This window comes from Elephas maximus, chromosome 27 (genome assembly GCF_024166365.1).
Source record: "Elephas maximus indicus isolate mEleMax1 chromosome 27, mEleMax1 primary haplotype, whole genome shotgun sequence".
Classification (NCBI taxonomy): Eukaryota; Metazoa; Chordata; class Mammalia; order Proboscidea; family Elephantidae; genus Elephas; species Elephas maximus.
In genome coordinates, this window is record NC_064845.1 from 3150854 (window position 1) to 3176947 (window position 26094).

Consider the following 26094-nt stretch of genomic DNA (forward strand, 5'->3'; position numbering starts at 1 on the left):
CTAGAAACTTCTTCATCTTAAGCCGGTAGTATTCATAGCCATTAACAACTTTACTTTAAAATTTACATTAACTTTAAAATCTCACAGCCAATTACAGACTGGGTAAGGACTATTTTCTTACATTAAAAATAGAAATCTTTTTTTTTTTTTCCATTAAGAATGAGCTAATTAATTAGCTTTGGTTACTGGAGTTACTGATTATAAACCCAAGTTTCTCGATAGTCTATGCACCTGAACTTACATGATAAACCATTACCACCTGGTATCACAAAATCACCAACCGAGGCAACGGAATCAGGACAGGATCCAGGACATCTTCACGGCCTTTGTAGAATTCTTAAGGTAGTTGCACAACACCTTGTTAGGCGCCTGGGGGGATTTCCAGCTGTTCTTAGGATTCTTCAATAAAGTGCACATTAGGTGAAAATCAGCCTAGAAAAACTTTCAGGTGTAATGAAATCAAGTATCTACGAAACATATTAGGACACATTTGAGAATTTATTTACAATCCACCATGGGTGAAGGTGTGTAACTAGTAAGACAGCAAACTTGAGTCTTCAACCTTAAGTCCTACCAGTGTCGGAAACAAAAGAGCCCCGACACTCCACAGGCCGTAAGTCACCCCTTTTAGCACCTCTCAAAGACTCTGTATAGATCAGGCAGGTTAGCAAGCTGCAGGATATTCCCATCTTCTGTGAAATGTTTAGGAGGCAGGAGGTGTGAGCGGAAGGCTTTATAGACGACGTGCTCCACAGTCCACTTCCAGGGCTTTGCAGCAGAGCCAGGCACTTCACTCTGGAAAACACACATTAGGTATCGCGAGCCTCCAGGTCCAAGTGCCTAAAGCCGGCCTATCCACAGCCCAGCGTACACAGCTTCCTGGCCGCCGTCCACTGGGCCTGGGACACCTTGGTGTGTCTAAGGCTCGTGAACGGGCCTCTCTAGGCCAGCCCCGCAGGGGTCCCGTGGGCACAGAACACAAGAAATGAGGTTTTTCAGATGGAAAAGAGGCCACTACTCTTAGGGGGCTTTCCGCCAATGGAACCCTAGTTTCCATTCAGGTAGGTGTGTGTATCACAGCAGGATCTAACGTGATGTCTGATCCTTGGATGTCTGGATGGCAACGGGGGGGCAGTACATCCCTAATTCACCACTAAAGCTGCGTCTTAAGGTAGCCCTGCTACCCAAAAAGCTCCATGGGTGAGAAATGAAAATAACAGGAGTGTTTTGCTCCACCTTCCTCTCCTACCTCCAAGCCTTAGCTGTCCCCCCTACAAGAAAAAAATTCCTTTTCATCTGTCTTTCCTTGAGGTGAATTTTTCCAATCGCATGGTGAATGCGCCTTCACTGGGGTGAGGGATTCCCTGGGGACGTTGGGCACTGGGGCCGAACCTGCTCCACCACCTGCGGGCTCTGAGCCTGAGTGTATTAGCTGCCCCTCAGCTTCCTACCTACAAAAAAAGGATGCCTTTTAACCTGAGTGACAGAGCCATCAGCGAGGCTCACACAGGTAAAGGGCTGTCCTTCGATGCCTGCACATCCCCAGTAAATAAAGGCTGACTGAACAGCACTGTCCTTTGAGTAGAAAAAGTCACACCAAAACAGGTAAACCGAGGCCCTTTCTGTGTCAGGCTGGCCTTGGCACAGCCTCGCTTTCCTGGTGGGGCTAGGTCAGACGTTGGGGAAGGCAAAAGCCAGAGACTGGGGAGACTGAGCCAAAGTCTGACGACTGGCCAAATATTTAAGGGCTAACGATGGGAGACAGGAACCCAGAAGCCTTGGACAATCTCAGTGAGCCTTTAATTTCTTACTGTGATGGCGGGTTTTTACATCTGACAGCTTCTGAGATCACCTTCTAACCCATAAAAGGAAATAAAACTCACAAGTAAAAGCTGAACATTGTTTAAGCTTATTACATGCAGGGAAATCCTAGGGTCTTAGAGATGGGGAAGTTTTATCTTCTAGAGGCTGCTAGAGGGCCCGTCCCGTCCTGGGGTGCCAGCAGCATGTGTACAGTACCTGCTGGCCGGAGAGGGTGGACCCCTCACATACATACTGCTGCCGGATGGAGTAAAACAGCGCACATTCTTTACTGAGGCTTTCGAAACACTCCTTTTCTTCATCCCAATTCACCTGGTCCAGAGAGAGAATTCAATACCTTAGCATGGGATGTGCTGAAAATAAACTAAACGTGACTTCTTAGGCAATAAAGCTGTAAACTGGAACTGCCGAATACTGCTGAGAGGGTTACGGGGAGGACCTTCGGCTGCTTTCACCCTTTCATCTCTACCATTCCAAATGAAGACGTGGCCAGGTGCCCGCTCCCTCCAGCACACACATGCTCACGAGCCCAGTACTGGCCTGATCACTTACCTCAGTGGCCAGTCGAAGGATGAAGATAGGCAGTCCCTCCAGAGGGGGCACATAGTTGTCAATCAGAAGGGGTAATCCAATCAGGTTCCCTTCCTGCTTGGGGGAAAAAGCCGGGACAACAAAGGGACAAGAAATATCGCTGTTTAAACAAATTCCTATTCTCCAGTGCTTCCTCCAGGCCTTGTGCTCACACCTCTCTCTGGTGACCTGGTACTGAGCACTGCGGGTGGGGGAGCTAAGCCAAGTGCTTAGAAAGAGCTTTTTGTCCTGACACACAGCAGAATAACTTTTTCCTTGGATTTGCTCACCTTCCAAAGACAGAAAGCCCTAAAGATCAAGGAGGAATAAACAGGAGAGCAAGCGGTTGGGAATAATCTCATTTACTATGGGCATCAGCTCTCCCTCCTGTCTGTGTCCTTCACCCTGGGAACAACAACGGCCATGGCTGAATGCATGCAGCCTCTGAGGGGAGGCCCAACCTTCAGTCCTGGTCTTGGGCCATCTACGGAACTTGTCTCAAGACCGCGACAGGAGTAAGATGGCTGTCATACCTTATCAATTTCCAGAGAGAAATAGTCTGTAAGCATCTCAGCCTTCTTCTTCAGAAACTCAACAATGTATTCGGCAAGTCCTTCTTTGGGGCCATCCTCCTCTGTCCAGCCGCTCTCGGGACTGTCTAAAGCCAGCATGGCGAGGTCGAAGAGTGGTGCTGGCTCCTGGGAGGGAGCGAGAGCAGTGAGGACCAAGCGTCAGCCCCAGTCCCTTCACCACAGACCGTCAGCGAACAGCAGGCACCCAACCACAAATGTGACACTCATTCCCATCTCCCCTCCCAAGGAAAACCCCTGAACAATCCACAGTAAGCCCTCTTCGTCCTCCTCACCAACGGCCATTTCACCAAAGATACAACAGACAAAAAGCCTGCTGAAGCTGTGAGAAGGGTAAGGCCGTGTGCAGGCACTTTGTCTGTGTAGCCTTAAGGATACCACTCACTTTCATATTTCTAGAAAATCACTAGGCAGATACTTCACTTCTTTCTGCTGCCTCACCCGTAACCAAAGCAGTGGGGAGGGGAGTAAGTTAAACCAAATGACATTTCAGGTAGTGGTTGGACAAACAAGAGTTCTCAGTTGAAACCGATGATAAAATGTTGTTAGGTGCTATCCAATCGATTTCAACTCATAGACAGAGTAGAACTTCCCCACAGGCTGTCTAGCCTGTAATCTTTACAGGAGCAGAGGGTCAGGTCTTTCTCCTGCAGAGCCACTGGGTGGGTTTCAACCACCAAACTTTCGGTTAGTAGCTGAGTGCTTAACCACTGCACCACAAGTTTCTCCCCTCCTGACGCTGGTGTTACTGCTGCCATAAGTCTTACTTTCACGTATGTTATAAACCCATGATACACTGTTGTTATTTTTTCATAACGATGGAAAAGTCAACTCATCAAAAGAATATAATAATCCTAAACATTTATACACCCAATAATAGAGCTTTGAAATACATGAAGAAAAAACTAACAGAGCTGCAAAGAGAAATAGACAAACTCACAATTACAGCCAGAGAGTTCAATGCCCCTTTCTAACTAATTAACTGAATAAGTACATAAAGTCAGTAAGGTCCCAGAGGACTAGAACATCTTCATCAGCCTGACATTTACAGAACACTCTACTCAACAGCAGCAGACAAATTCTTTTCAAGTGCACAAGACAGACCATACTCTGGACCTTAGAACATGTTTTAATAAGTGCAAAAGGACCCAAGTGGGTTCTCCAACCACGATGAAACTAAATTAGTAATTAATAACATCTCTGGAAAAAACCCCAACTATTTAGAAACTAGAAACACCTCTAAATAACCTATGGGTCAAAGAAGAACTCAAAGGGGAAACTTAAACATAGTATATCAAAGTGGTGCAGTGAATTACTTACTATGGCCCTTCTAGCCATGCATGCTGTTGTGACTCCCAAAAAATGACTGGGTGGGACTACGGTGATAAGGTGCGTGTGGCCCTCCAAGGGAGCTAGATAGCATTGCTAATAAGGCAAATGAGGTGCATGGAACCCCTGCAGGGGCCGTGGGTGGGACCACGCAAATGAGGTGTATGGAACCCTAAGGATGGGATTGGTCAGTTTTGCCATCCCACTGGGCTTAAGAAGAGAGACAATCCCAGACAATCACTACCATCAAGAAAGAAGAGCCAGGAGTGGAGTGCGTCCTTTGGACCTGGGGGTCCCTGTGCTGAGAACCTCCTACGCTGAGGAGACAGAGAGCTGTAACACCAGAGAAGACATGAGACAGTGACAAACAGGAGATGGTGAGAGGCAGTGGCAAGCACAGCAGAGAAACGGCAGCAGCAGAACCAGGACACTGGCACAGGATAGCGCAGTGAGCTTCCTGGCTCACAGAGTGAGGTGGCTACAATGAGTGTGCCAACACACCGCAGGGGAGAGAGAGAAAACTGAGCGCCTTCAGGCAGGAGACTTGCTGGCTGAGTGGGGAGCCTCTGGACACTTGGCAGAGCTAGGCTTGCCAACCCATGGAGCGAGAAAGCTAAAGCACCTTCAAGCCAAGGCTTACTAGCAGAGTGGAGTGCCTCCAGGCACTTACTGGCAGAGCTAAAGAGCTGTAACATTTGACTGAGTAGGGCCAAGGGGCCGAGGGAGAGGCCTGCCTGCGAGCACAGCAGAAAAGCTGTCGTGACCGAAGAGCTGTATCCTGAGTGTTCCTGATCCTGAACTGCTACTTCCCTAGTAAACCCCACAATCCTGAGTATGGTCTGTGAGTTCTGCGTGGCCAGTGTAATGAATTATCAAACTCAACAGAGAAGTAGAGAGGTCATGGGAGGGATGGCTGGTATCAGAATTGGTTAAAAGGTTGGAGGGTGGAGGTACATTTGGCCTCCAGATCACAGCAATCAGCCTCTAAGCTGATGCTGATGGTGATTCTTCCCTCTTGTGAAGTCAGAGGAGGTCAGATGCCCCACACCACGCCATTTTTACAATCAAAATTTGTGGGATGCTGCCAAAGCAGTGCTCAGGGGGAAATTTATAGCAATAAACATCCATATTAGAACAAAAGGAACATCTCAAATGGGTGACCTCAGCTTCCACCTTAGGAATCTTGAAACTGAAGAGCAAACGAATCCCAGAATAAGTAGAAGAAAGGAAATAATAAAGATCAGAGCAGATATCAATGAAAATATAAAAACAGAGCATCAATGAAAACAGAAGTTAGTTCTTTGAGAAGATTAACAAAATTGATAAACCTCTAGCCAGACTGATAAGAAGAAGAGAAGACATAAATTACCAATATTAGGAATGAGATAGGTTGTATCACCACAGGTCTACAGATATTAAAAGGTTAACAAAAAATATTACAACAACTTTATACTAGTAAATTTGAAAACAGGTGAAATGGGCAAATTCCTTAAAAGATACAAACTATGAGAGTTCACTCAAGAAGAAATAAATAACCTGAATGGCTCTATAAATCCATTGCCATCAAGTTGATTCTAACTCATAGCAACCCTCTAGGAAGTGCCCCATAGGGGTTTCCAAGGAGCAGCTGGTGGATTTGAACTGCTGACCTTTTGGTTAGCAGCCAAGCTCTTAACCACCATGCCACCAGGGGTCCAAACAGCTCTACAGGTAATAAAGAAATTGAAATTAGAGTTAAAAATCCTCCACAAAGAAATCTCCAGGTCCAGGTGGCTTCACTGGTGAATTCTAACAAAAATTTAAGGAATAAATAAACCAACTCCACACAAACTCTTTCAAAAAATGGAACTCCTTCTATGAGGCAAGTCTTACCCTGGTATCAAAACCAGACAATATAAGAAAAGAAAACCACAAACCAATATCCTTCATGAACACAGAACAAAATCTTAGCCAATCAAATCCAATAGTATATAAAAAGGATAGTACATCACAGCCGAGCAGGGCTCACCCCAGGAATTCAAGGTTGGTTTCATTTCATGAAAATCAATGTAAATCATCAAGGTAAATTGTGTCACTAAGAAGTACCCAAGAAAAAAGGGCATGTTTGGTAAATGCTAGGACATATATAATTTTGCAACAACCAAAAAATAAATAGGTGGTTACGTATGTATGTATATATGTACATATGTACATGTATATATGTGCGTATATAGTCACATGTATAAGAAACCACATAGGGGGGCAGAGGTACAGATACTTCTTAGACAAACAAACACCTCGTGGGACTGGATTTCTGTGTTTGAAGCCTTGAGACCACAGACTTGTGGGTCAACTCGTCAACTGGCATAGTACAGTTCATAAAGTTTATGTTCTACACCCTAGTCTAGTGAGTAGCATCTAGGATCTTAAAAAAGCTTGAGAGTGGCCATCTAAGATTTAACTACTGGTCTCTTCTCGTCAGGAGCAAAAGAGACAGAAGGAAACCAAAGACTCAGGGAAGAAACTAGTCTACAAGACTAACAATATACACGAACCATGGCCTCATCTACCCGGAGACCAGAAGAACTAGATGGTGCCTGGCTACCACTACATTGTTCTGATCAGGGCTACAACAGATGGATCCTCATTGAAGGGGAGAAAAATGTGGGAACAAAACTCAAATTCTTAAACAGTCCAGACTTACGGGGCTGACTGAGACTAGAGGACTCCCCAAGACTATTGCCCTGAGATACTCCATAAAGCTTGAACTAAAACTACGCCCTAAGGCCGCCTTTTAGCTAAGTAACAGTCTGGCTTATAAAATAAAGAATAGTACCTGTGAGCACTACATATCTTTAAAAAATCATCTATATGAGACCTAACGGTCAACAATTTCTCTAAAGCAAAGATGGAAGGGTACGGGGACAGGGAAACCAGATTACTGGAAATGAAACATCCAGAATGGAATTAATGAGAATGTTGACACATTTGGAAAAATGTGATCAATGTCTCTCAACAATTTGTATAGTAATTGTTAAATGGGAACCTAATTTGCTGTGTAAACTTTTACCAAAAACACAGTAAAAAATTAGTAAAAAAAAGTAAAATCAATTTTGAAAATTGATATAATTCAATATATTAACAAGCCCAAAAGAAAAACCAAATGATCATCTGAATAGCTGCAGACAAGCATCTGACAAAATTCAACATCTATTCCTAATAAAAACTCTCAGAAAATTGAGCACAGAACAGAACTTCTTCAACCTTGATAAGGGACATCACACTTAATGGAGAAAGACTGGGTGCCTTCCCCCCTTAGATCAAAAATAAGACAGTAATTCCCACTCTCCTCACTTCTAATCAATGTTTTACTGGAGGTTCTAGCCAGTGCGGTCAGATAAGAGAGAAAGTAAAGGATTCCAGATTGGGCAGGAAGAAAGAAACTGTCTCTGTCCACAGATGTCATGATCGTCCAGGCAGAAAATCTGACAGAAGCTACAAAAAAGGTACTAATACTAATAAGTGGTTTAGCAAGGTTACAGGATACAAGATCAATACAGAAAAATCAATTGTGTTTCTCTATGCTAGCAACAAATGACAGGAAAAAAAAAACAAAACAAAACCAACAGTGACATTTAGAACTGCAAACTGAAGAATGAACCTAACAAAAGATTCTTCTCCCCAAATACAGATTCAACACAATCCCAATCAAAACCCTGGTAGGCTCTTTTGTAGAATATGTCAAATGAAAACAGAGGATACAAACTACACAGACAGGTGGTATGATTTTAACTTGAGATTAGGCATGAAAGGGTCTTGGAAGAAATGCACTAAAATCGTTAGTAGGGCTTGTGTTTAGATTACGGGCTTTTGACAATATTTATTTCTATTCTTAGCTTTTCTCAAATTATTTTTAAGTAGATATGAATTAACTTCATAAAAATAAACATTTAAGTTGGCTACCAAATGACAAAACTGCGTTATACTTACGCAAATCATACAATAAAGTTCCGTGAGCGTATTTTTAAAGGCTTAATATACCACAAATAAAATATTAGGGGAGAGCGACTACTTTCAAAAATGACCAGCTGCTGAAGTTTCAGAAGTGGGATGCAGAAAAATAAACTTACCGATAATCTCAGAACACCAAAATTGGCGAAGTCATAAATGAGTATCTGGTAGAACAGTTCCTCACTGCAAACAAAAATGAAGGACTTTAAGGAAAAGCTGAACTCACACCTGGGAACTGAGCAGTCAGGAGAAAACGGGAGAAGGAAGCCCAAAACACCTGGGACAAAGAGGTGGTCCTGCCTCGCTGTGGAATCAGGTTAACCATCTAACAAGGTCTCCTGTCGTTTAAGGAGCTGGCTTCCCTGCGTCTGTTCCAGCCAGGGCTTTGGCTGGCAGCCTCCACACACGGATGAAGGGCTAGGACGAAGCTCTGGCTTGCTTTCACCCTTGCTTCATCCCTACCCCTCTGGTACCGTGAACGGTTTTGACACCTTGTAGTGAAATTTAAGGAGTTTTTTTTTTTTTTTCTTACTTTCCCCTCCACTTAAAAGAATCCTATAAATCACTGTTGTGTAACTCACCATTAAACATGAAGTGGAACGTGAGGGAGCATAGGGAGACTTCCTAGATAATCAAAGGAGCACAATCGGCAGGCAACATCCCCAAAACTGCTGTGAAGTAGGTATTGACTTACAGAAAAGAGAACTGAAATAAACGCCCCGTGTACGTAGTACTTTTGAGTTCTTAGGGTCGCTAGGAGTCAGAATTGACTCAGTGACAACGGGTTGGTTTTTTGTTCTTAAAGCAATCCGGACCACATAGGTCTTGCTTAAGGACTTCAATGTTGGTGGGAACAGGCAAAGCACCTGCTATGCCTGCACACTGGCGCTCCTTGCTTCTATGTCTAATCCGCTCTTTTACACCTTAGAAGTGATTGGCTTAACTGGCCTCATTAACATAAACCCATATGGCCTCATTGGCATAACAAAGAAAAACCTTATTCCCAAATGGGGTTCTACCCACAGGCATGGGGGTTAGTACCCTGACACAGATTTTGGGGGCACAGTTCAATCCCTAACAGCATTCTTCTAGAGGCTCTGCTTTTCCACCCTCCCCCTTGACTTACCTGAGCTTGGTGGTGTTGAGCAGGTATAGCTTGGTCTGATACTGTGCCAGGGCCCACTGAGGGTTCACACAGCCCACAAAGGAGTGGTTATACAGCATCTCCCGGAGAGCTGGGGGAAAACCACAGGTAAGCAATGGAATCCCACCAGTACCTCCCTGCAGCCCAAAGCATCAAGCACGAGAACCAGAGCTAACAATCACACAAAGATGCCTGGATTGACCCTCCTGCTGAAAACAAATACAAATGAGGAATAAAATGTAATCTTTTAAGATGCAATAAGGAATTGCCAAAAGAACAAGGAATACGTGAAGATCAAGCTCTAAGATAAAGCAGGAACCCAGAGAAATAATGAGAGCACTAAAACCAGCTTTTAACCAAAGACACCTGATGCTGAGGAATGATGAACTCTGGTTTTCACAGGCACTGAGGGTGTAGAGAACAGCAGACAAAAGCCTAGGGATGGTTTGAAACGGGGGATCTAACAGGAGACCACCTCCCCAGCACATGGAGCTGAGACACCAAGGGCTGCACTCTCATTGAAGAAGGAAACACACAATCATCTCCCAACATACACCCCTCTCCCCGTCACAGGGCAGTAAGAAAAGCTGCCTGCCTGCCTCTAGCCCTGGTGCTGGGAGGAAGAAAGAAAATGTATCCTATGCGTTCACACTCAGAATTCACTCCAGGCAGCAAATGCAGATTTTGGCTTAAACTGACACCAGGGCTGACTGTTACCCAGGTTCCTGGCAGAATCTCAACCCAGGCTTCAAATAATTCCCCAGTAAAGTACCAAGAACTCGCAGTCAAAAAAATTACAAACCACACAAGGATATAAAGCACCAAGAAGTAGAATCCAGAAGAAACCATAGAATCAACTCGCAATGGTTTCAGGAACTCGAAATACCATGACGTAAAATTAAGTACGTTCAGTATGCTAAAGAGGTATTCAAACTGTGAGTAAGCGGCAGGAGTCTATCAAAAATGATCCATGAGGTTTCCAAAAGAACCAAATAAAATTTCTAAAAATGAAATATATAATAACTGAAATTAAAAACCAAGATAGATTTACCAACAGATTACACAGGGATGGAGAGAGAGGCAGTTAACTCAAAGGCAGGTTTAAAGAAATTAGAATGCAGCAGAGAGAGACAATGATGGAAAACATGGAACACGGCAGGTAAATACGTAAGCAGTTCCAGAAGAGGGGGCGGGGAGGGAGGAGACATCTAAAGACTCCCAAGACAAAATACCAGAGAAGATCCCAGAAATGACAGGTACCGAAGGACACACACACAAAAAAGATCTTAAAAGCACTCAGAGAGGAAAAAAACACATGACCGTGGAGTAATAAAAGACTGATAGCTGAATTTTCAACTGCAACAGCAGAAGCTAAAGAACAACAGAGTAACATCTTCAGTGTGTCAAGGCAAAGAAATGGCCACTCTAGAATTCTACATCCAGTAAAAATCGTGTTTTTAAAATAAGGATAATTAGATAAAGCAGAACTGAGAGCTTGCCACCAAAAGTCCCCCTAAAGAACATACTTCAGGCAGACCATGAAGGGTCTAAGACAAAGAATTCTAAGCAAATAATATGCAGGTATAATGGATTGAATTGTGTCTCCCAAAATAAGGATTGAAGTTCTGGCCCCTGATCTTGCAGACATGATCTTACCTGCAATAGGGTTTTCTTTGGTTGTGTTAAAGAGGGCAGACCACAGCAGGTGGGTCCTGGACCTAATCACTTCTGAGTCATGAGAAGAGCAGAAGAGACGCAGGCTCACATGAGGAAGATACCACGTGAAGAGAGACACACGGCAAATCCATCTACAAACCCAAGAACCAAGGGCTGCCTGCAGCCACTGGAAGCTGAAGTAGACAAAGAGGGACCTCCCCTCAGAGCCAGATTAGACAAGGCTGGAGATGGACTCAGAACCCGTGAATTTGGACATCTAGGCTTCTGAACTGTAAGAACACAGAATTCTGTCCTCTAAGGCCACCCACCTGTGATGTTTTCTGTTACAACAGCACTAGTTAACTGAGACAGTGGGTAATGATGACAACGTGCTACGGAGTAATGGTGATACTCACACGAAAAATGTGAATCTCACACCACACACACACTCAGTTCCAGGGAGACTACAGACTTAAGTATAAGGCTTTTCAAAGATAATGTAAGAGTATATCTTTATCTCAGAGAATGGAAGGAGTTCTTAAATAAAGTAAAGTAGTAAATCTGTAAAGAAGAGATTGATACAATCTGTCTACATCAATCCTGAGAACTTCCGTTCAGGAAACAAACATCCATTCTAAAAAGTTACAAGTGATCAGGCCTAAATGGAGGGATGAAATCTTCAGGTAACTGCTCATTGCCTAGAATATATGAAGAATTTCTAAAATCAGTGAGAAAATACCAAAAATCCAACCAAAAAAACAGGCAAAAACTTTGAAGAAGCACTTAACAGAAGAGGAAATATACACACTCAACTCTGTTAGTAACCAAGAAGATGCAAACCAAACCACAATCAGGTACTGTAAGGAACTACCCAATTGGTAAAACGTCTGACGTCAGAGAACGTGTAGCAGCCGAACTTGTGCACGTTGGTGGTGGGAGGGTAAAGTAATACCACCCCGCTAGAAAGCAGCTACCATGTCAGGACCCAGCAGAGACTCTCTGAGGCACCCGCCTGGAGCAGTGCTTTCCAGCCAGCCTACCAAGAAATGAATCACTCATGGCAGAGGGGAGCGAGCGGGCAGAGAGGGGAACAGAGGAGAAGGATGAGGGGAGAAGGCGGGAACGGGGGCCGCCTGAGAACTCCAAGTATCCTTCAACGGTAGAATGAACGAACAAACATGCTGTATATTCATGAAGTGGAACCTATAATGCAGAAAAAGCATACCTGAGCTATATGCAATGAGATGGATGGATCTTAGAATATATACACAGATAGATAATATATCTCAGAAATAGAAGCAAATAGCAGAAATATTATGTATACCCTGGTGGTGCAATGGTTAAGCACGTGCATGCTAACTGAAAGTCAGTGGTTGCAACCCAGTAGCAGATTCAAAGGAGAAAAGACCTGGCAGTCTGCTCCGGGAAAGAGTACAGCCTTGGAAACCCTACAGGGCAGCTCTACTCTGTCCTATAGGGTTGCTATGAGTCGGGATTAACTCAACAACACAAAACAACAATGTAATTCCATTTATATAAAATTTAAAACTGGCAAAACTAAACAAGTTAGAGATAGAAGCATAGGTGGGAAAACTATAATAAAATGAAAGGAAATGACCCCCAAACTGAGGGTAGCGTTACCTCTGGGGAGAAGGGCAGAGAGTGGGATGGGGAAGGAGCAGAGAAGCTTCAGGGATGATGGCAAGGTCTGTTTCTTAAACAGGCAGTGCTCTTACAAACGGGCAGTTATTTCGTCTTTGGTCCTCCATATATTTTTTAGACACACTTTTGTACTTACCCATCTCTCTGCCCACGCTTGACTAAAAAGTCTTTTTAACAAAAGGAATAAAAACACCACACCAGAGAGAGGGGAGGGAAAGGCCGGCGGCCACAGCACATCATGGTCCAGGATGGCAGGAAGCCGATGGATCAAATTTTCGATGTACTTTTTGTTTTTTTAGCTTGCGCACATGTGGATCCTCTCATCGTTGCATAAGTTCTGCAACTCCCTCCCCCACCCCAAATAAAAAGATACGTATTTTCCTCATTTTTAAAATAGCGCTTCTCTCTGTTCCCACTGGAAGCTCAATGTGTCTACAGGATGTTCTGCGTGGGTGGAGAATGATTATTTTAAAAGCTGGAGAACATCAAATAATCCTGACTAATGAGACACTGGAGGAAAGAGAGAGCAGTCTCACTGATTCACTGAAAAAGGGTCAGAGATTTCTGCCCAGATCTCCCACGGAACGCTCTGATGCACCCGGAGCTACTGAAAGGCAGCCGTGCCAGCCGGGGCGGGAGGGGGGCCGCCCACCAAGCACAGGCCTCTCAGAGTTGCTATTGCATCCGGGCAGTAAATTAACAGAGAAGACAGCCGTGGGGGGCTCTGGGAGGCTTCACGGACCTCTTCAAGGTCTACTGTCCAGGTGAGAAGGACCTGTATTTCATTCCTACCCTACATGTCCCAACAGCACCAGAAGTCTGTGGGCTAACAGCTAAACAGGACAAAAATCCTGTGCGTCAAAGCCAAACCACACATCTGAGTTTGTAACTGAGACCTTGGGTCTTGGCGTGTTTTTCTGAGAAGTGGCAAGAAAACCTGGGGCCGAAGGCGGGCACCCAGCCCTCTAGTTCTGACGCTCACGTGCAGAGACGCGGTCTCCCAGCAGCCCTGCGTGCTGTCTGCTGCTGCTGCTGCTGGAGGAGTCAGCGCCCCGAGTAGCCTAAGCAATCTTATAAAAAGACCAAGTAGAAGGACTCATACTCTCTGATTTTAAAACATACTAGAAACCAACAAAATCCAAATCCGTCGCATGCCTGACAGCGCAAATGCTTTGTATGCAGGAGAAGCGAGATACATGTGTTGCGTGTGGGAAGCCATTGTGTTCACTCCGTCCAGTTACATCCACTACGGCCCCTTTGTCCGATCGGGATTCCTGAAGTCTGTTATAACCTTACAGGACCATGGATGTATATGCAGTCAGACGTTGCCCACACGAACGTTATGTGGTGCTTGACTCTACTTCAGTCGAGAAACATACAACAGATGAAAAACGGAAGTCTTGTTTAGATTATGTACACCCGAGTAAAGCTCCAGACAAAGATGTGTATGCTCGGAACGTGACCGTCTGGCTCGTGAGTCGGGGGGCCAGGACTGCTGTTAGGGCCGTGGACTGTTACACATCCCAGTCACAGCACTGGCTGACCCGGGAGGTGACTCAACAGCTGCTGGCAAGCTGACTCCGACTCACGGGTGTCAAAGTCGGTCTGCTCTACAGGCTCTTCAATGGTTATGTGGAAGAAGATTGCCTGGCCTTTCTTCCAAGGTGCCTCTGAATGGACTCTAACCTCCGACCTTGTGGTTAGCGGCCAAATGGGTTAACTGCACCGCCCAGAGACCCTGGGAGGTGACTCCCCGTTCCTGTAGCTGTCAATTCCTGACTCACAGTGACCCTGCAGGACAGATCTGCCCCATAGGGTTTCCAAGGCTATAATCTTTACAGAAGCAGACTGACACATCTTTCTTCCGCAGAATGGCTGGTGGGTTCGAACCTCTGGCTTCTTGGTTAGCACCCAAGTGCTTAACCACTGTGTCACCAGGGCTCCTTGGGCAGTGACTAGCCCCCTTTAATTCCTAAAATCATAAAGTTAGTTTTGAAGTAACTGGGACCAAAAGTAACCTCTATGCTCAGGTATTTCCAAAAGCTATTTCTGAGCAAGATGATAATGATTTATTACTAAACTTTATCTGCAGGATATAAAAATATCTATCAAATGTTTACTCTGTACCAAGTGTTTCACTTACATTTTATCTCCAACCAACATAACAATCTTCAAGGTAGGTAAAAGTAATCTCATCTCACAGGTGAGGAAGAAAGCATGGCCGGAGGCTAAGATTACGGAGTGGGAAGTGGTGGTGCGCTTTTCGCAACACCATCCCATTTGGGCCACAGGATAGAATTTTACTGATTATTACACTGCTTTTCGCTTCTGAAACAAACTGAAGGTTTTTTAAATGACGCCTTTACTCTGACTCCTAGTTTTAATGAGAACAGCAATTCATTGTAACTAAAATGAATAGACCATGTTTCCTTTCTCTCCCAGGTGAAAACTGTCTTAAGCTGATGCTTAAATGACGTTGGTAAGGAAAGAGAGGTTTTCCTGGCACGCCGCAGTCGCCACCCTGGCAACACAGATGCTCTCTGCGTTTCCACTTAATGTTAGCTGTTCAGGCACTCGGGGTCCCAGGCGGACCTCAGAACTTACGTACCCTCATGCCCTCGCTCGTTAATTTCTTCCTGGAGATTCAAAATGCTGGTGAGGTTAATAATCCTTCGCCGCGGGGTGCAGGCTGCTGTCATTTCCTTTTGAGAATCGTCTTCCAACATCTCCACATCAGAGTCTCCCCGAGGCCTCTTCCTGCAACAAAAAAAAGGAACGCAGATCGTTACTTTTCTACTGAATTTTTTTACATGAGCCACGTTCTGTGTGCTGTGTCATGGAGGAGGGATGGTTAAGTGAGCCATGTTCTGTGTGCTGCTTCATGGAGAAGGGAAGGTTAAGTGAGCCACGTTCTGTGTGCTGTCATGGAGGAGGGAAGGTTAAGTGAGCCATGTTCTGTGTGCTGTCATGCAGGAGGGAAGGTTAAGTGAGCCACGCTCTGTGTGCTGTCATGGAGGAGGGAAGGTGAAGTGAGCCACGTTCTGTGTGCTGTCATGGAGGAGGGATGGTTAAGTGAGCCACATTCTGTGTGCTGTCATGGAGGAGGGATGGTTAAGTGAGTCGCGTTCTGTGTGCTGCCTTATGGAGAAGGGAAGGTTAAGTGAGCCACATTCTGTGTGCTGTGTCATACGGGAGGGATGGTTAAGTGAGCCACGTTCTGTGTGCTGCATCATGGAGGAGGGATGGTTAAGTGAGCCACGTTCTGTGTGCTGTCATGGAGAACGGATAGTTAAGTGAGCCATGTTCTGTGTGCTGCGACATGGAGAAGGGATGGTTAAGTGAGCCACATTCTGTGTGCTGTCATGGAGGAGGGATGGTTAAGTGAGCCACATTCTGTGTGCTGCGACATGGAGAATGGATGGTTAAGTGAGCCATGTTCTGTGTGCTGCGACATGGAGAAGGGATGGTTAAGTGAGCCATGTTCTGTGTGCTGCTTCATGGAGGAGGGAAGGTTAAGTGAGCCACGTTCTGTGTGCTGCTTCATGGAGGAGGGAAGGTTAAGTGAGCCACGTTCTGTGTGCTGCTTCATGGAGGAGGGAAGGTTAAGTGAGCCACGTTCTGTGTGCTGTCATGGAGGAGGGATGGTTAAGTGAGCCACGTTCTGTGTGCTGTCATGGAGGAGGGAAGGTTAAGTGAGCCACATTGTGGGTGCTGTCATGGAGGAGGGAAGGTTAAGTGAGCCACGTTCTGTGTGCTGTGTCATGGAGGAGGGATGGTTAAGTGAGTCACGTTCTGTGTGCTGCTTCATGGAGAAGGGAAGGTTAAGTGAGCCACGTTCTGTGTGCTGAGTTACGGAGAAGGCAGCAGCTTCTCCGTGACGGCTCTGCACATCTGTAGAAGGGTTGCTGTGCTGGTGGCTGACCAGCAAGATCAGCTTGTTCTCCTCAACACTATTTTTGTGATAACCCTCAGGTCTCTGCAGCTGGCCACGCAGCTGCACATACCAGGATATTGGATTCTAGCTACAGGGCCTTGGGCAAGTGAACTGACCTTTCCAAGTCTCATTCATTCATTCCACCATCCAACCATCCATCAGACAGTGTTACATACCAGCTACACAGAGAAATGAAAAAGACATACAAGGTGCCTGCCCTCATGAGGCTTCACTTCCAGTGAGGGAGTTAAACAGTAAACAAAAGAGACAATTTCGTGTAGTGATGAAGTGCTAAGAAGAAAATAAAACAAGGTAATGTAAAAGAATGGCGGGGAGGTGGGAGGAAGGGCACTTTAGACTAAATGGATAAAGAAGGGTTCTGGCAAGAGAGAACACTTCAGCTAAGACCTGAGGGACATGAAGCCAGAGCCTTCCTAGACCGAGGCAACAGCAAGGGCAAACTGGGGAAGCAGCCCACTCGGTTCAGGAACAGCCACAAGGCCAGTGTGGCTGTGAGCAAGAGGGCAAGTGGTGGGCTGGAGGGAGGGCAGGGTGAAGGATTCGGGCTGATCTCATGTGCTGTGGGATAAAAGGTTTTCAGCAAAAAAGGGACAGGATCTGATTTCCAGTTTAAAATGGTTCCTTTGACTGCTGTGTGGTAAATCACTTGTAGTAGCAGTTTGCCACGTGACAAACAGAAGCATAACACTGATCCCGCTGGGCTATTAAGAGCGCTGAATGAGGTAATTATGTAAAGTACCTGGCACCTACTAGCTGCTCAATAAACAAAAGCTTCCTTTATTATTCTCTGGAAAAAATCATTAGAGGTTATCCAGACAGACTGACTCAGAAGTGAGCAAACTGGACCGCAGAGAGGTTAAGTAACTCGTCCCAGTTCAAACAGCCTATTAGTGCCAGGGATGTGGTACGCAGAAACCAAGCAGATGTGCGGCCTTGGGCACACACCTTAACCCTGAGCTCCTGGCTCAGTACCTGTACACGCTGAGAGAAGACGACCCATCTTTCAGAACCCTGGGAGATAATGTTTGTAAATGACCTTCAGGGTGCACACTGGGAATTCTCCAAATTAAATGGCAGCCTTTACTGCTACTGTTCCTGCTCCCTTCCACCACTGCCTCACGTGCTTAGAGAGAGTGTGCTCCTTCTGAAAGACATCAAATGAGTTCTGGATACAATGAAGGCAAATCCCCTGGAAATCTCAGGCTTCTCTCTTAAGCCATGCCTGGTGCTAAGGCTTTACCAAAATCCTTTACCAAAAATAAAGGCTCAATCTTCTGATTTTTTTCTGATGAGTTTTCAACTAATGCTCGGAGCCATGGATACTTAAGACATTTCAAGGACACCGTGGTGTATGACTCTCAACACCATGGTCAAGGGCAGACAGTGGACAAGGTCACAGCTCTGCTCCCCTGGAGGCAGAGGGCAAGTCAGGCAGAGAGAAGACGCAGGTGGTTCATGAAAAGTAGAAGTTAGAAGGCAGGTTTAGTAAAGAACAAAGGAAGCAAGCTGTACTTTCCCAAACGGCCATACCTGGGAACACCTGGGCTCAGGGTGGGCCCCCTCTTCTCTGTTTCTGAAGGCTCCTTTGTTGCTTCCTCTTCCATGCCCTGGTTCTCGGCAGCCACTTGGGCAGGGGCTGGGAGTTCGAGCATCTCCTCATCTTGCTGCCTGGCCCTGCCACTAGAACCATCTGTGTTGTCCTCTGGGACTTGGGCCTGCGGCCGGCTGGACACACCCTTGCTCACAGGCTGCAGAAAGGCATCGAGTTTCTGTTCCCGGGAATCTGTACGAACCATCTGGTGGGCGTAGACCTTGTCTCCACTTCCAGAAGCAGAAGAAGGGGCCCCACTGACTGTGGACTTAACCACCTCCCCAGAGGGGCCAGCAGGTCCTGGCAGCAAAGTCTGTATCAGAAAAGAAAGTAACGGGATGACTCAGACTATGAAGTACAGAAGTCAGATCCCAAAACGGAGCATTAGAGAAGAAAACTAGAGCCAGGTATAATTTTGATTACAGTTATAATTATAAGGGCAATTCTAAAATTAAGTCTAAAATAAAACATATACAAGTATAGAGAGTAGGCAGGAAGATAGCAGCTGTCATGGACTGAATTAAGTCCCCCAAATATCTGTCAACTTGGTTAGGATGTGATTCCCAGTATTGTGTGGTTATCCTCCATTTTGTGATCGATGTAATTTTCCTATGTGTTATAAATCCTAATCTCTGCCTGTGGTTAATAAGGCAAGATTATATTATGTTAAAGAGGATTAGGGTGGAATGTAACACCCTTCTCAGGTCACATCCCTGATCCGTTGTAAAGGAAGTCTTCCTGGGATGTGGCCTGCGTTAACTTTTACTTTACAAGAGATAAAAGGAAAGGGAAGGGAGCAGAGAGTAGGGACCTCATACCACCAAGAAGCAAGAGCCAGGAGAAGAGCATGTCCTTTGGACCCGGGGTCCCTGTGCTGAGAAGCACCTAGTCAGGAAAAGATTGATGAGAAGGACCTTCATCCAGAGACGACAGAGACAGAAAGCCTTCCCCTGGAGCTGACGCCTCGAATATGGACTTCTAGGCTACTAGACTGTGAGAGAATAAACTTCTCTTTGTTAAATCCATCCACTTGTGGTATTTCTGTTACAGCAGCACTAGGTAACCGAGACAGTGGCATAAGCAGACCATCGTTCTGACCCTCCCCCACAAATACAAGGAGATGATGCTCAGCTTTGAGGGACTCTGAATTGGGGAGCAGAGGGGAGCAGCAGAGAAGGACTCACCAACAGGTTTCATCAGGCAGAAGATAGAGTCAGTAAATGAGAGGATAAGACAGTTAAAATTACAGACACTGAAGAGCAACAAGAACACAGGCTCAAGAAGGCTGAACACAGTTTAGTGGAAGTATGGGACAATAAATAGAGACGTAATATACATACAATATACACATCATAGGCATTCCAGAAGGAGATAGGAGACAGAAAGGGACGGAAAAAATATCTGAAGAAACAGTGACAGGAAATTTTTCCAATCTAATGAAGGATGTGAATCTACGAATCTGAGAAACTCATACAACCCCAAGCGGAATAAACCCAAAGAGATCTACCCCAGGGCACATCATAGTTAGGCTCTCAAAAAGATAAAGAGAGAATCCTGAGAGCAGTGAGAGAGAAGCAAATGGTCACATACAAAGGATTCCCACTAAGATTAAATGCCAATTTGTCCTCAAAAACAGTGGAAGCCAAAAGGCAATGGGATGATAAATTTAAACTGCTGAAAAGAAAAAAACTGTCAACCAAGAATAGGATACCCAGCAAAACTATCCTTCAAGGATGAGGTGAAACTAAAACATTCCCAAACAGAAGCTGAGAGTTCATATCCACCAGGCTGGCCCTACAAAGAGATACGAATGGGAGCTCTGTAGACAGCGGGGAAAAGACACTATGAAGTAATTCAAAGCCATACCTAAAATGAGAGATCTCTAATAAAAGGAAATGCATGGACAAGTATAAGGGCTAGTAATAAGGATTCATGCTTGATAATTCGGAATGTAATATTCCTGGACCACTGAGAAAATATATAAAAAACACACACAAAAGGAAAGAAGGAACCAAAAAGGCTCACTACAGCCAACCAACAAAACACAAAAGCAAAGAAGGAACCAAAAAGGCTCACTACAATCAACCAAGAAAACACAAAAGCAGGCAGTAGTAAAAGACAAAGAGAAAGGAGGCTTAAGACACACAAAGACAAGTAACAAAATGGCAGAAGTCCGTCACTTCTTATCAGTAATCACAGTTAACACAAATGGACTAAATGCTCCAATCAAAAGGCAGAGAGTGGCAGAATGGATTAAAAAAACATGACCCAACAATGTGCTGTTTACAAGAGACACACCTTAAACCCAAGGACACTTTTTCCCCCACCAGCCAACCCCTTTTTCAAGTCCTGGCAATTCTAGATTCTCAACTGCTAGTGAATGGAGCTACCCTGCTGTCCAGACCCCTCGCCGATTCTCTGGAACGGCTGCAGGTTTCCACTTGCTCTTCTCCTATCCATTTTCCATACTGCAGACAGACAGCACCTCATAAAATCAATTTGTATCCAGTCCAAGTCTAAACTCTTTAATATGCTGATGAAAACCTCCTCTATCTGGCCTGAGCTCTGCAGCCTCAACGCTCAGCACTGCTGCCATTGCCAGCAGGCCCTCACTCAGGCCCAGTGTTGCTTAACCTTGGCTGTGCATGGTATCATGCGGGGAAGCTTTTTATAAATATTGATGGCCAGGCCCCACCCAGATTGATTGGTCTGGGGAGGGCCCAGGCCTCAGTATTTTCTAAAAGTCCCCCAGGTGATGCTGATGTGTAGCCTGGGTGGACCTACCACTCTGAACTTTGAAATCCTCGTGTATGTGCTCTTGTACCTGCTGCAGGCCTCCAACCCTGTTGTCTCCTCTGCCAGAACACTCTGGTGGTACAGGGCACTGAGACTCAGTCAGCAACAATTACAGCCTACTAACAGCTACTGAGCACTTCCTGTGTCTCTGATACTGCTCCATGCTTTACCCACACTAAACACAGTAGCCCTCACAGGGGACTGAATGTCTTCATCTCGACCAAAGGCACTGCAAGGGTCTGTGCACTTATTACCTCTACAAGACTTTGGGGCAACGCTGGAACCAAAAAACAAAAAAACCCAAACCCATTGCCATCGAGTTGATTCTGACTCCTAGTGACCCTACAAGGCAGAGTAGAACTGCCCCATAAGGTTCCCAAGGGTGGCTGGTGGATTGGAACTGCCGGCCTTTTGGTTAGCAGCCAAGCTCTTAACTACTACGCCACCAGGGCTCCATATTGGTACCAGAAGCCCATCAAAACAGAAGAATGAAGACTGGTTTCCAAGTTTGAACTTCCTTCTCCCACACGTGTCACATACCCCTTTCAGGTGTCACCAACAGGTATCTAGGAGGACTCACTCTCTCTCTGCCCTAACATCTCCAGGTGTTGGGTTCGGGGTAGGGGGAGGGGAGGAAGCAGGCTGCCCCAGCTGGGTTTGGTCTCACTGCCTAGTGCCATTCCATCTCCCACTAAGGATCTTCCCAGTTGGGTAACCGTGAAAGTTCTCGTGGAAAGCATTCATTCACTTGGTAATTCTAAAACAATTTTCTGCGAAACAGGCTCTCATGGAAACCCACTTCCTGCTTGCAGGACCCAGCGTTATTTATTGCGGAAATGTTTCCGTTTCTGTAGTTCCAGCATCTACTGGGCTTATGATTAACACGTCTCTGCCGTGATTAAAGAGATGTTCAGAGCCACATCTTCTCAGAACTGGGAGGGGACACTGGACACCACCATATTATCCAAGTGGCTTATTTTACAGTCGGGAAAGTGAGGCCCCCAAACCATAAGCACTTAGAATCTGGACAATCATAATAAGACAACTGCTGCCAGGCCCTATGCCAGAAGCCTTCCACTCACAGTTCACTACTGCTCGCAGCGGCCTCGGATGTGGGGCTGCCCAGATCCATCTTTACCGAGGGAAACACAGAAGCTCCAGGAAGGTGTATGGGTTGAATTGTGTCCCTCAAAAAGATACACTGAAGTCGTTAACCCCTTAACCTGTGAATGTGACCTTGCTTGAAAAATAGAAGATTTTCTTTGCAGACGTTATCAGTTACATCAATGAGGTCACACCTGGGTAAGGTAGGTTCTAATCCCTTCCGAACAGTGTCTTACAAAGGAGACAACAGACTCTGAAGTAGAGCCACACGTGGGGGAAGACACAATGTGAGGATCTGTCTACAACCAAGGAATGCCAAGAAACGCCCAGGGCTACCATAAGTTAGAGACAAAGAAGGATTTTCCCCTAGGGCCAACAGAGAGAGCAATGCCCTCGATTTGGGCTTCTAGCCTCTAGAACTGTGAGACATTAAATATCTGTTCTTTAGAGCCACCCACTTGGTGTACTTTGTTATGACAGCACTAGGAAACCAAGACAGAGGACTGGCCACACAGCCCGTCACCCAGGCCTGCCTGTCACTAAAGCCCCCGCTCTCTCCACTCTGCCCCGTGCCTCCCTAGGGCACAGCCCCTCCACACTGCACTGTGTACATGGGATCAACTTCTTCCTGAACACCCACGGTGGAACAGAACGCAGTGAAAAAGCACCCTATTCCTAGGAAGTGGGTCTTTCTGAGGTTCCAGATGAAGACAGAATAAGGAGAACTCAAGCCTTGTGACTCTGGACCCTGAGATCACAGGCAGGCTCAAAGAAGATGATACTGCTCAAAGAAAACTATCAGACACTAAATACTTGAAAACAAAGTCCTAGAGCAACAGGCAAAAACGTGGGTTCTCATGTCGACACGGCGCCCTTCAGCTGGCAGAGGCAGCAGACAAGCGGCAGGTGAGGAGACCTCACCTGGGTGAAGTATGTCCTGGAGGAGTTGGAGCCCAGAAGCTTGCTCTCGATGTGCTGCTGTACTCGCTCCAGGATGCTGTCCTCGTGCAGGAAGTGGACCTCATGCTTCGTTGGGTGCACGTTGACATCCACGTTCTGGGGGCTGATTTCTAAACTAGGAGGAAAAGCAGAACAATGTCCTTGGATGGCGGAAGAAGGGGAAAAACTCCACACATCGTTAATACGTGGTGGCCAGAAGAGTTGGAGACGCCAAACCACACAGTGGTCAAAACCTCAAGGTCAAGTCTGAGTGACTGGGTGCAAATATCGCCTCTGCTACTAAGAGCTGTGTGGCTTTAGGAAAGATACACTGTCTTTCTTTGCCTCAGTTTCTCTGCCTTTAAAGTAGAGATAAGAGCATTACCTGGAGCCCTGATGGTGCAGTGGTTAAGAGCTCAGGCTGCTAACCAAACCATCACCAGTTCAAATCCACCAGTCACTCCTTGGAAACCCTATGGGGCTGTTCTACTCTGTCTTATAGGGTCACTAAGAACCGGAATTGACTTGATGGCAATGGGTCTGTTTTTTTTAATCTCACAGTTTATGGCGGGGATTAAATCCATGTAAAGTACTTTGCATGTAGCTGGCACAGTTACTGTATCAGCTAATGTCATCACTCTGGAACTGGTGGAATGTCTCAGTATGTGACCTTACGTAAGCTACTTCCCTGGATCTGTTTTCTCAGCTATAAAGGAAGGGCAGCCTTAAACCTGTCCCCTGCTTATTTTTCGGGATTATATAAAGATTAAACAGAAATATACATTTTTTTATAAAAGAAAAATATACTCTCTATCATCAAAATTTAACATAAAAGTCAGTTAAGAGTCTGTGCCAGCTATCAATTTACTGCCTCTCAACTCCAATTCTTTCACTGCCGGCTCTGCGGTAACGGAGCTTGGCGACGTGAAGCTTTGTCGGTAGAGGGTGCCGGAGGGCACCTTCTTTCTCCCGTCACTCCCTCAGGTGGCTCTGCAGCAGAGTGCCGCTAGGGGGCGCTTCATCGCCTCTCCACCATCCAGCCAGCTCAGCTGCATCCTCTTCACCAAGGTCTGTACCTCGGCCCTGGGGGAGGCCGGAAGGCCGCTCCCCCGGTGAGCCTGGGCCCACCGTCTCAGCGCCAGGGGCGATGGCTGCTCCCCACATCTGCTATTTCTGCCTCTTCACCTCTTACTAGCCAATCCCTCATCACTCCAATTCCTGGTTTAATACTTCTTTATATTAAACTAGGAGCCCTGGTGACGCAGTGGTTAAAGCACTTGGCTGCTGACCTAAAGGTCGGTGGTTTGAGCCCACCAGCTGCTCCGTGGGAGAAAGATGTAACAGTCTACTTCTGCAAAGACTGCAGCCCGGGAAACCCCGCGGGGCCGTTCTATTCTGTCCTACAGGGTCGCTCGAGTCAGAATCGACTTGATGGCAGCAGGCTGGGTTTCTGTTAAACTTCCTCTGCTCAGGACTGACTGCTCCTGTCTTCCGATTAAGAGACGGACAAGTGATAACCTGACCAGTTCATTATCTAGCAGAAGACACGAGGGATTCAACAATTCTACTTTTAAACTAAAAATTACTTTTAACCCTAAAAACCTATTTTTACCCTCCACTTCGATCAAAGCTAGATCAAAAAATTAACTTTCTGACACAATAATTTCTATTCAGAGGGCAAAGGTCTCAGACTGAAGACATTTTAGCGTAACCCATGCCTTGAACAAAGCTAGCCCTGTTACTAAGGGTGATCTTTTGTCATGCTGTGATAAAAACGCTGAAAATGTTACACGGGCAAGCTATGGGGCGATCCTCCATAAATCAGCTCCTGGATTCTAAGTTCCTCTAGCGCAGGGCAACCTCACAGTCCGTACTTCCAACACCTCGTAGGAGCCCTGGCCTGTATAACGCTCACAATAAGACTGCTAAATTGTTTAAATTAAATTGCACCCTGCAGCAATCAACAGCTGGCTAGGCTACCCAAGGTAACAGTCTCCACAGAGGAGGAGAACACCTCTCACGCAGGAAGGAAAACCACAGCGCTGCAACTTCCTGCAGTAGCAGGAACTCTCAGGGCCTCCTGAGCTCATTTCTATCTCTACACGGCTCACAAGCTGCTAGCCCCTCTAGACACATCCTTCACCTTTATGTCGCCAACTCAGGGCCTGGCACATAGGAGACTCGCAGTGAGGTTCTGCTAAATGAGCAAGTGAGAAGGGACAAGACATCCCCTGCCAGCAGCACGTGGGGTTCACTCAGATCGGGATACTGGCAAGCCCACCTCTTCAGAAGAGTGCTGGAACAAGAGCCTGGTGAGCCTTACCTGAGGTACAGGAATGGGTGTGTGTTTTTGGGCAGGTATGCCGCGTAAACCGTTTCTATGGCTTTTCTCAAGGAGGCTGATTCAACCAGACGATCTACAACATAAAAGGAAAGTGATCGGCTCAAGACAACCTGAGGGGTGCGGTCACAGGCCCACACTCATACTGTGCCATTAAGTCCCCTTGGGAAGGAAGGACACCTCTGAAGTGATGTCCACATCAGACCCTGCTGCTGCCCAATCAGGGCCCCGGGCAGGAAGGGCTCCTGCAGTCTGTTACCACTTCCCCACGTCTCATCACGGGCTTGGGACTCTCTTCTCTTACACAAGGAGCAGAAACTCAAGGCAGTAAGTTCTGCCTCCAACAGCCCCGCCCTCTATCAGCCCAGGAGACTAGCTTTGCCCTTGCTGGGCACCGTTGGCAGCAGGAAATCAGCTCTCAGACTTTCCATTTTACAAATACATGCTGGCTACCTTCCACGTGTGCCAAGCGCTGGGACAACATGCCCTATCTACTATAGACGAGTGTGCTAAATAATGGGACCAGGGAGCTTCAACAGCAGTCTCTCCACACTGGGAAATGAAGGATAAGAATGAGTTTCCCAGGCGTCTCAGGCAGTACTAATG

General features: G+C 46.1%; 1 protein-coding gene across 1 annotated transcript in view; it reads right to left on the reverse strand.

Annotated features, from left to right (window-relative positions):
• Positions 1-265: 265 nt before the first annotated feature.
• Positions 266-26094, reverse strand: part of MLH1 (mutL homolog 1) — a 45691-nt gene continuing 19862 nt past the window's right edge. Inside the window, exons 10-19 of the mRNA XM_049870796.1 lie at positions 25471-25564; positions 23130-23283; positions 18248-18621; positions 15371-15519; positions 9427-9535; positions 8420-8483; positions 2925-3089; positions 2374-2466; positions 2020-2133; positions 266-795 (exon numbers count right to left, since the gene is read on the reverse strand). Of these exons, the coding sequence (XP_049726753.1) occupies positions 628-795; positions 2020-2133; positions 2374-2466; positions 2925-3089; positions 8420-8483; positions 9427-9535; positions 15371-15519; positions 18248-18621; positions 23130-23283; positions 25471-25564 (1484 nt within the window). The 3' untranslated portion in view covers positions 266-627. The remainder of the gene's footprint in view (positions 796-2019; positions 2134-2373; positions 2467-2924; positions 3090-8419; positions 8484-9426; positions 9536-15370; positions 15520-18247; positions 18622-23129; positions 23284-25470; positions 25565-26094) is intronic.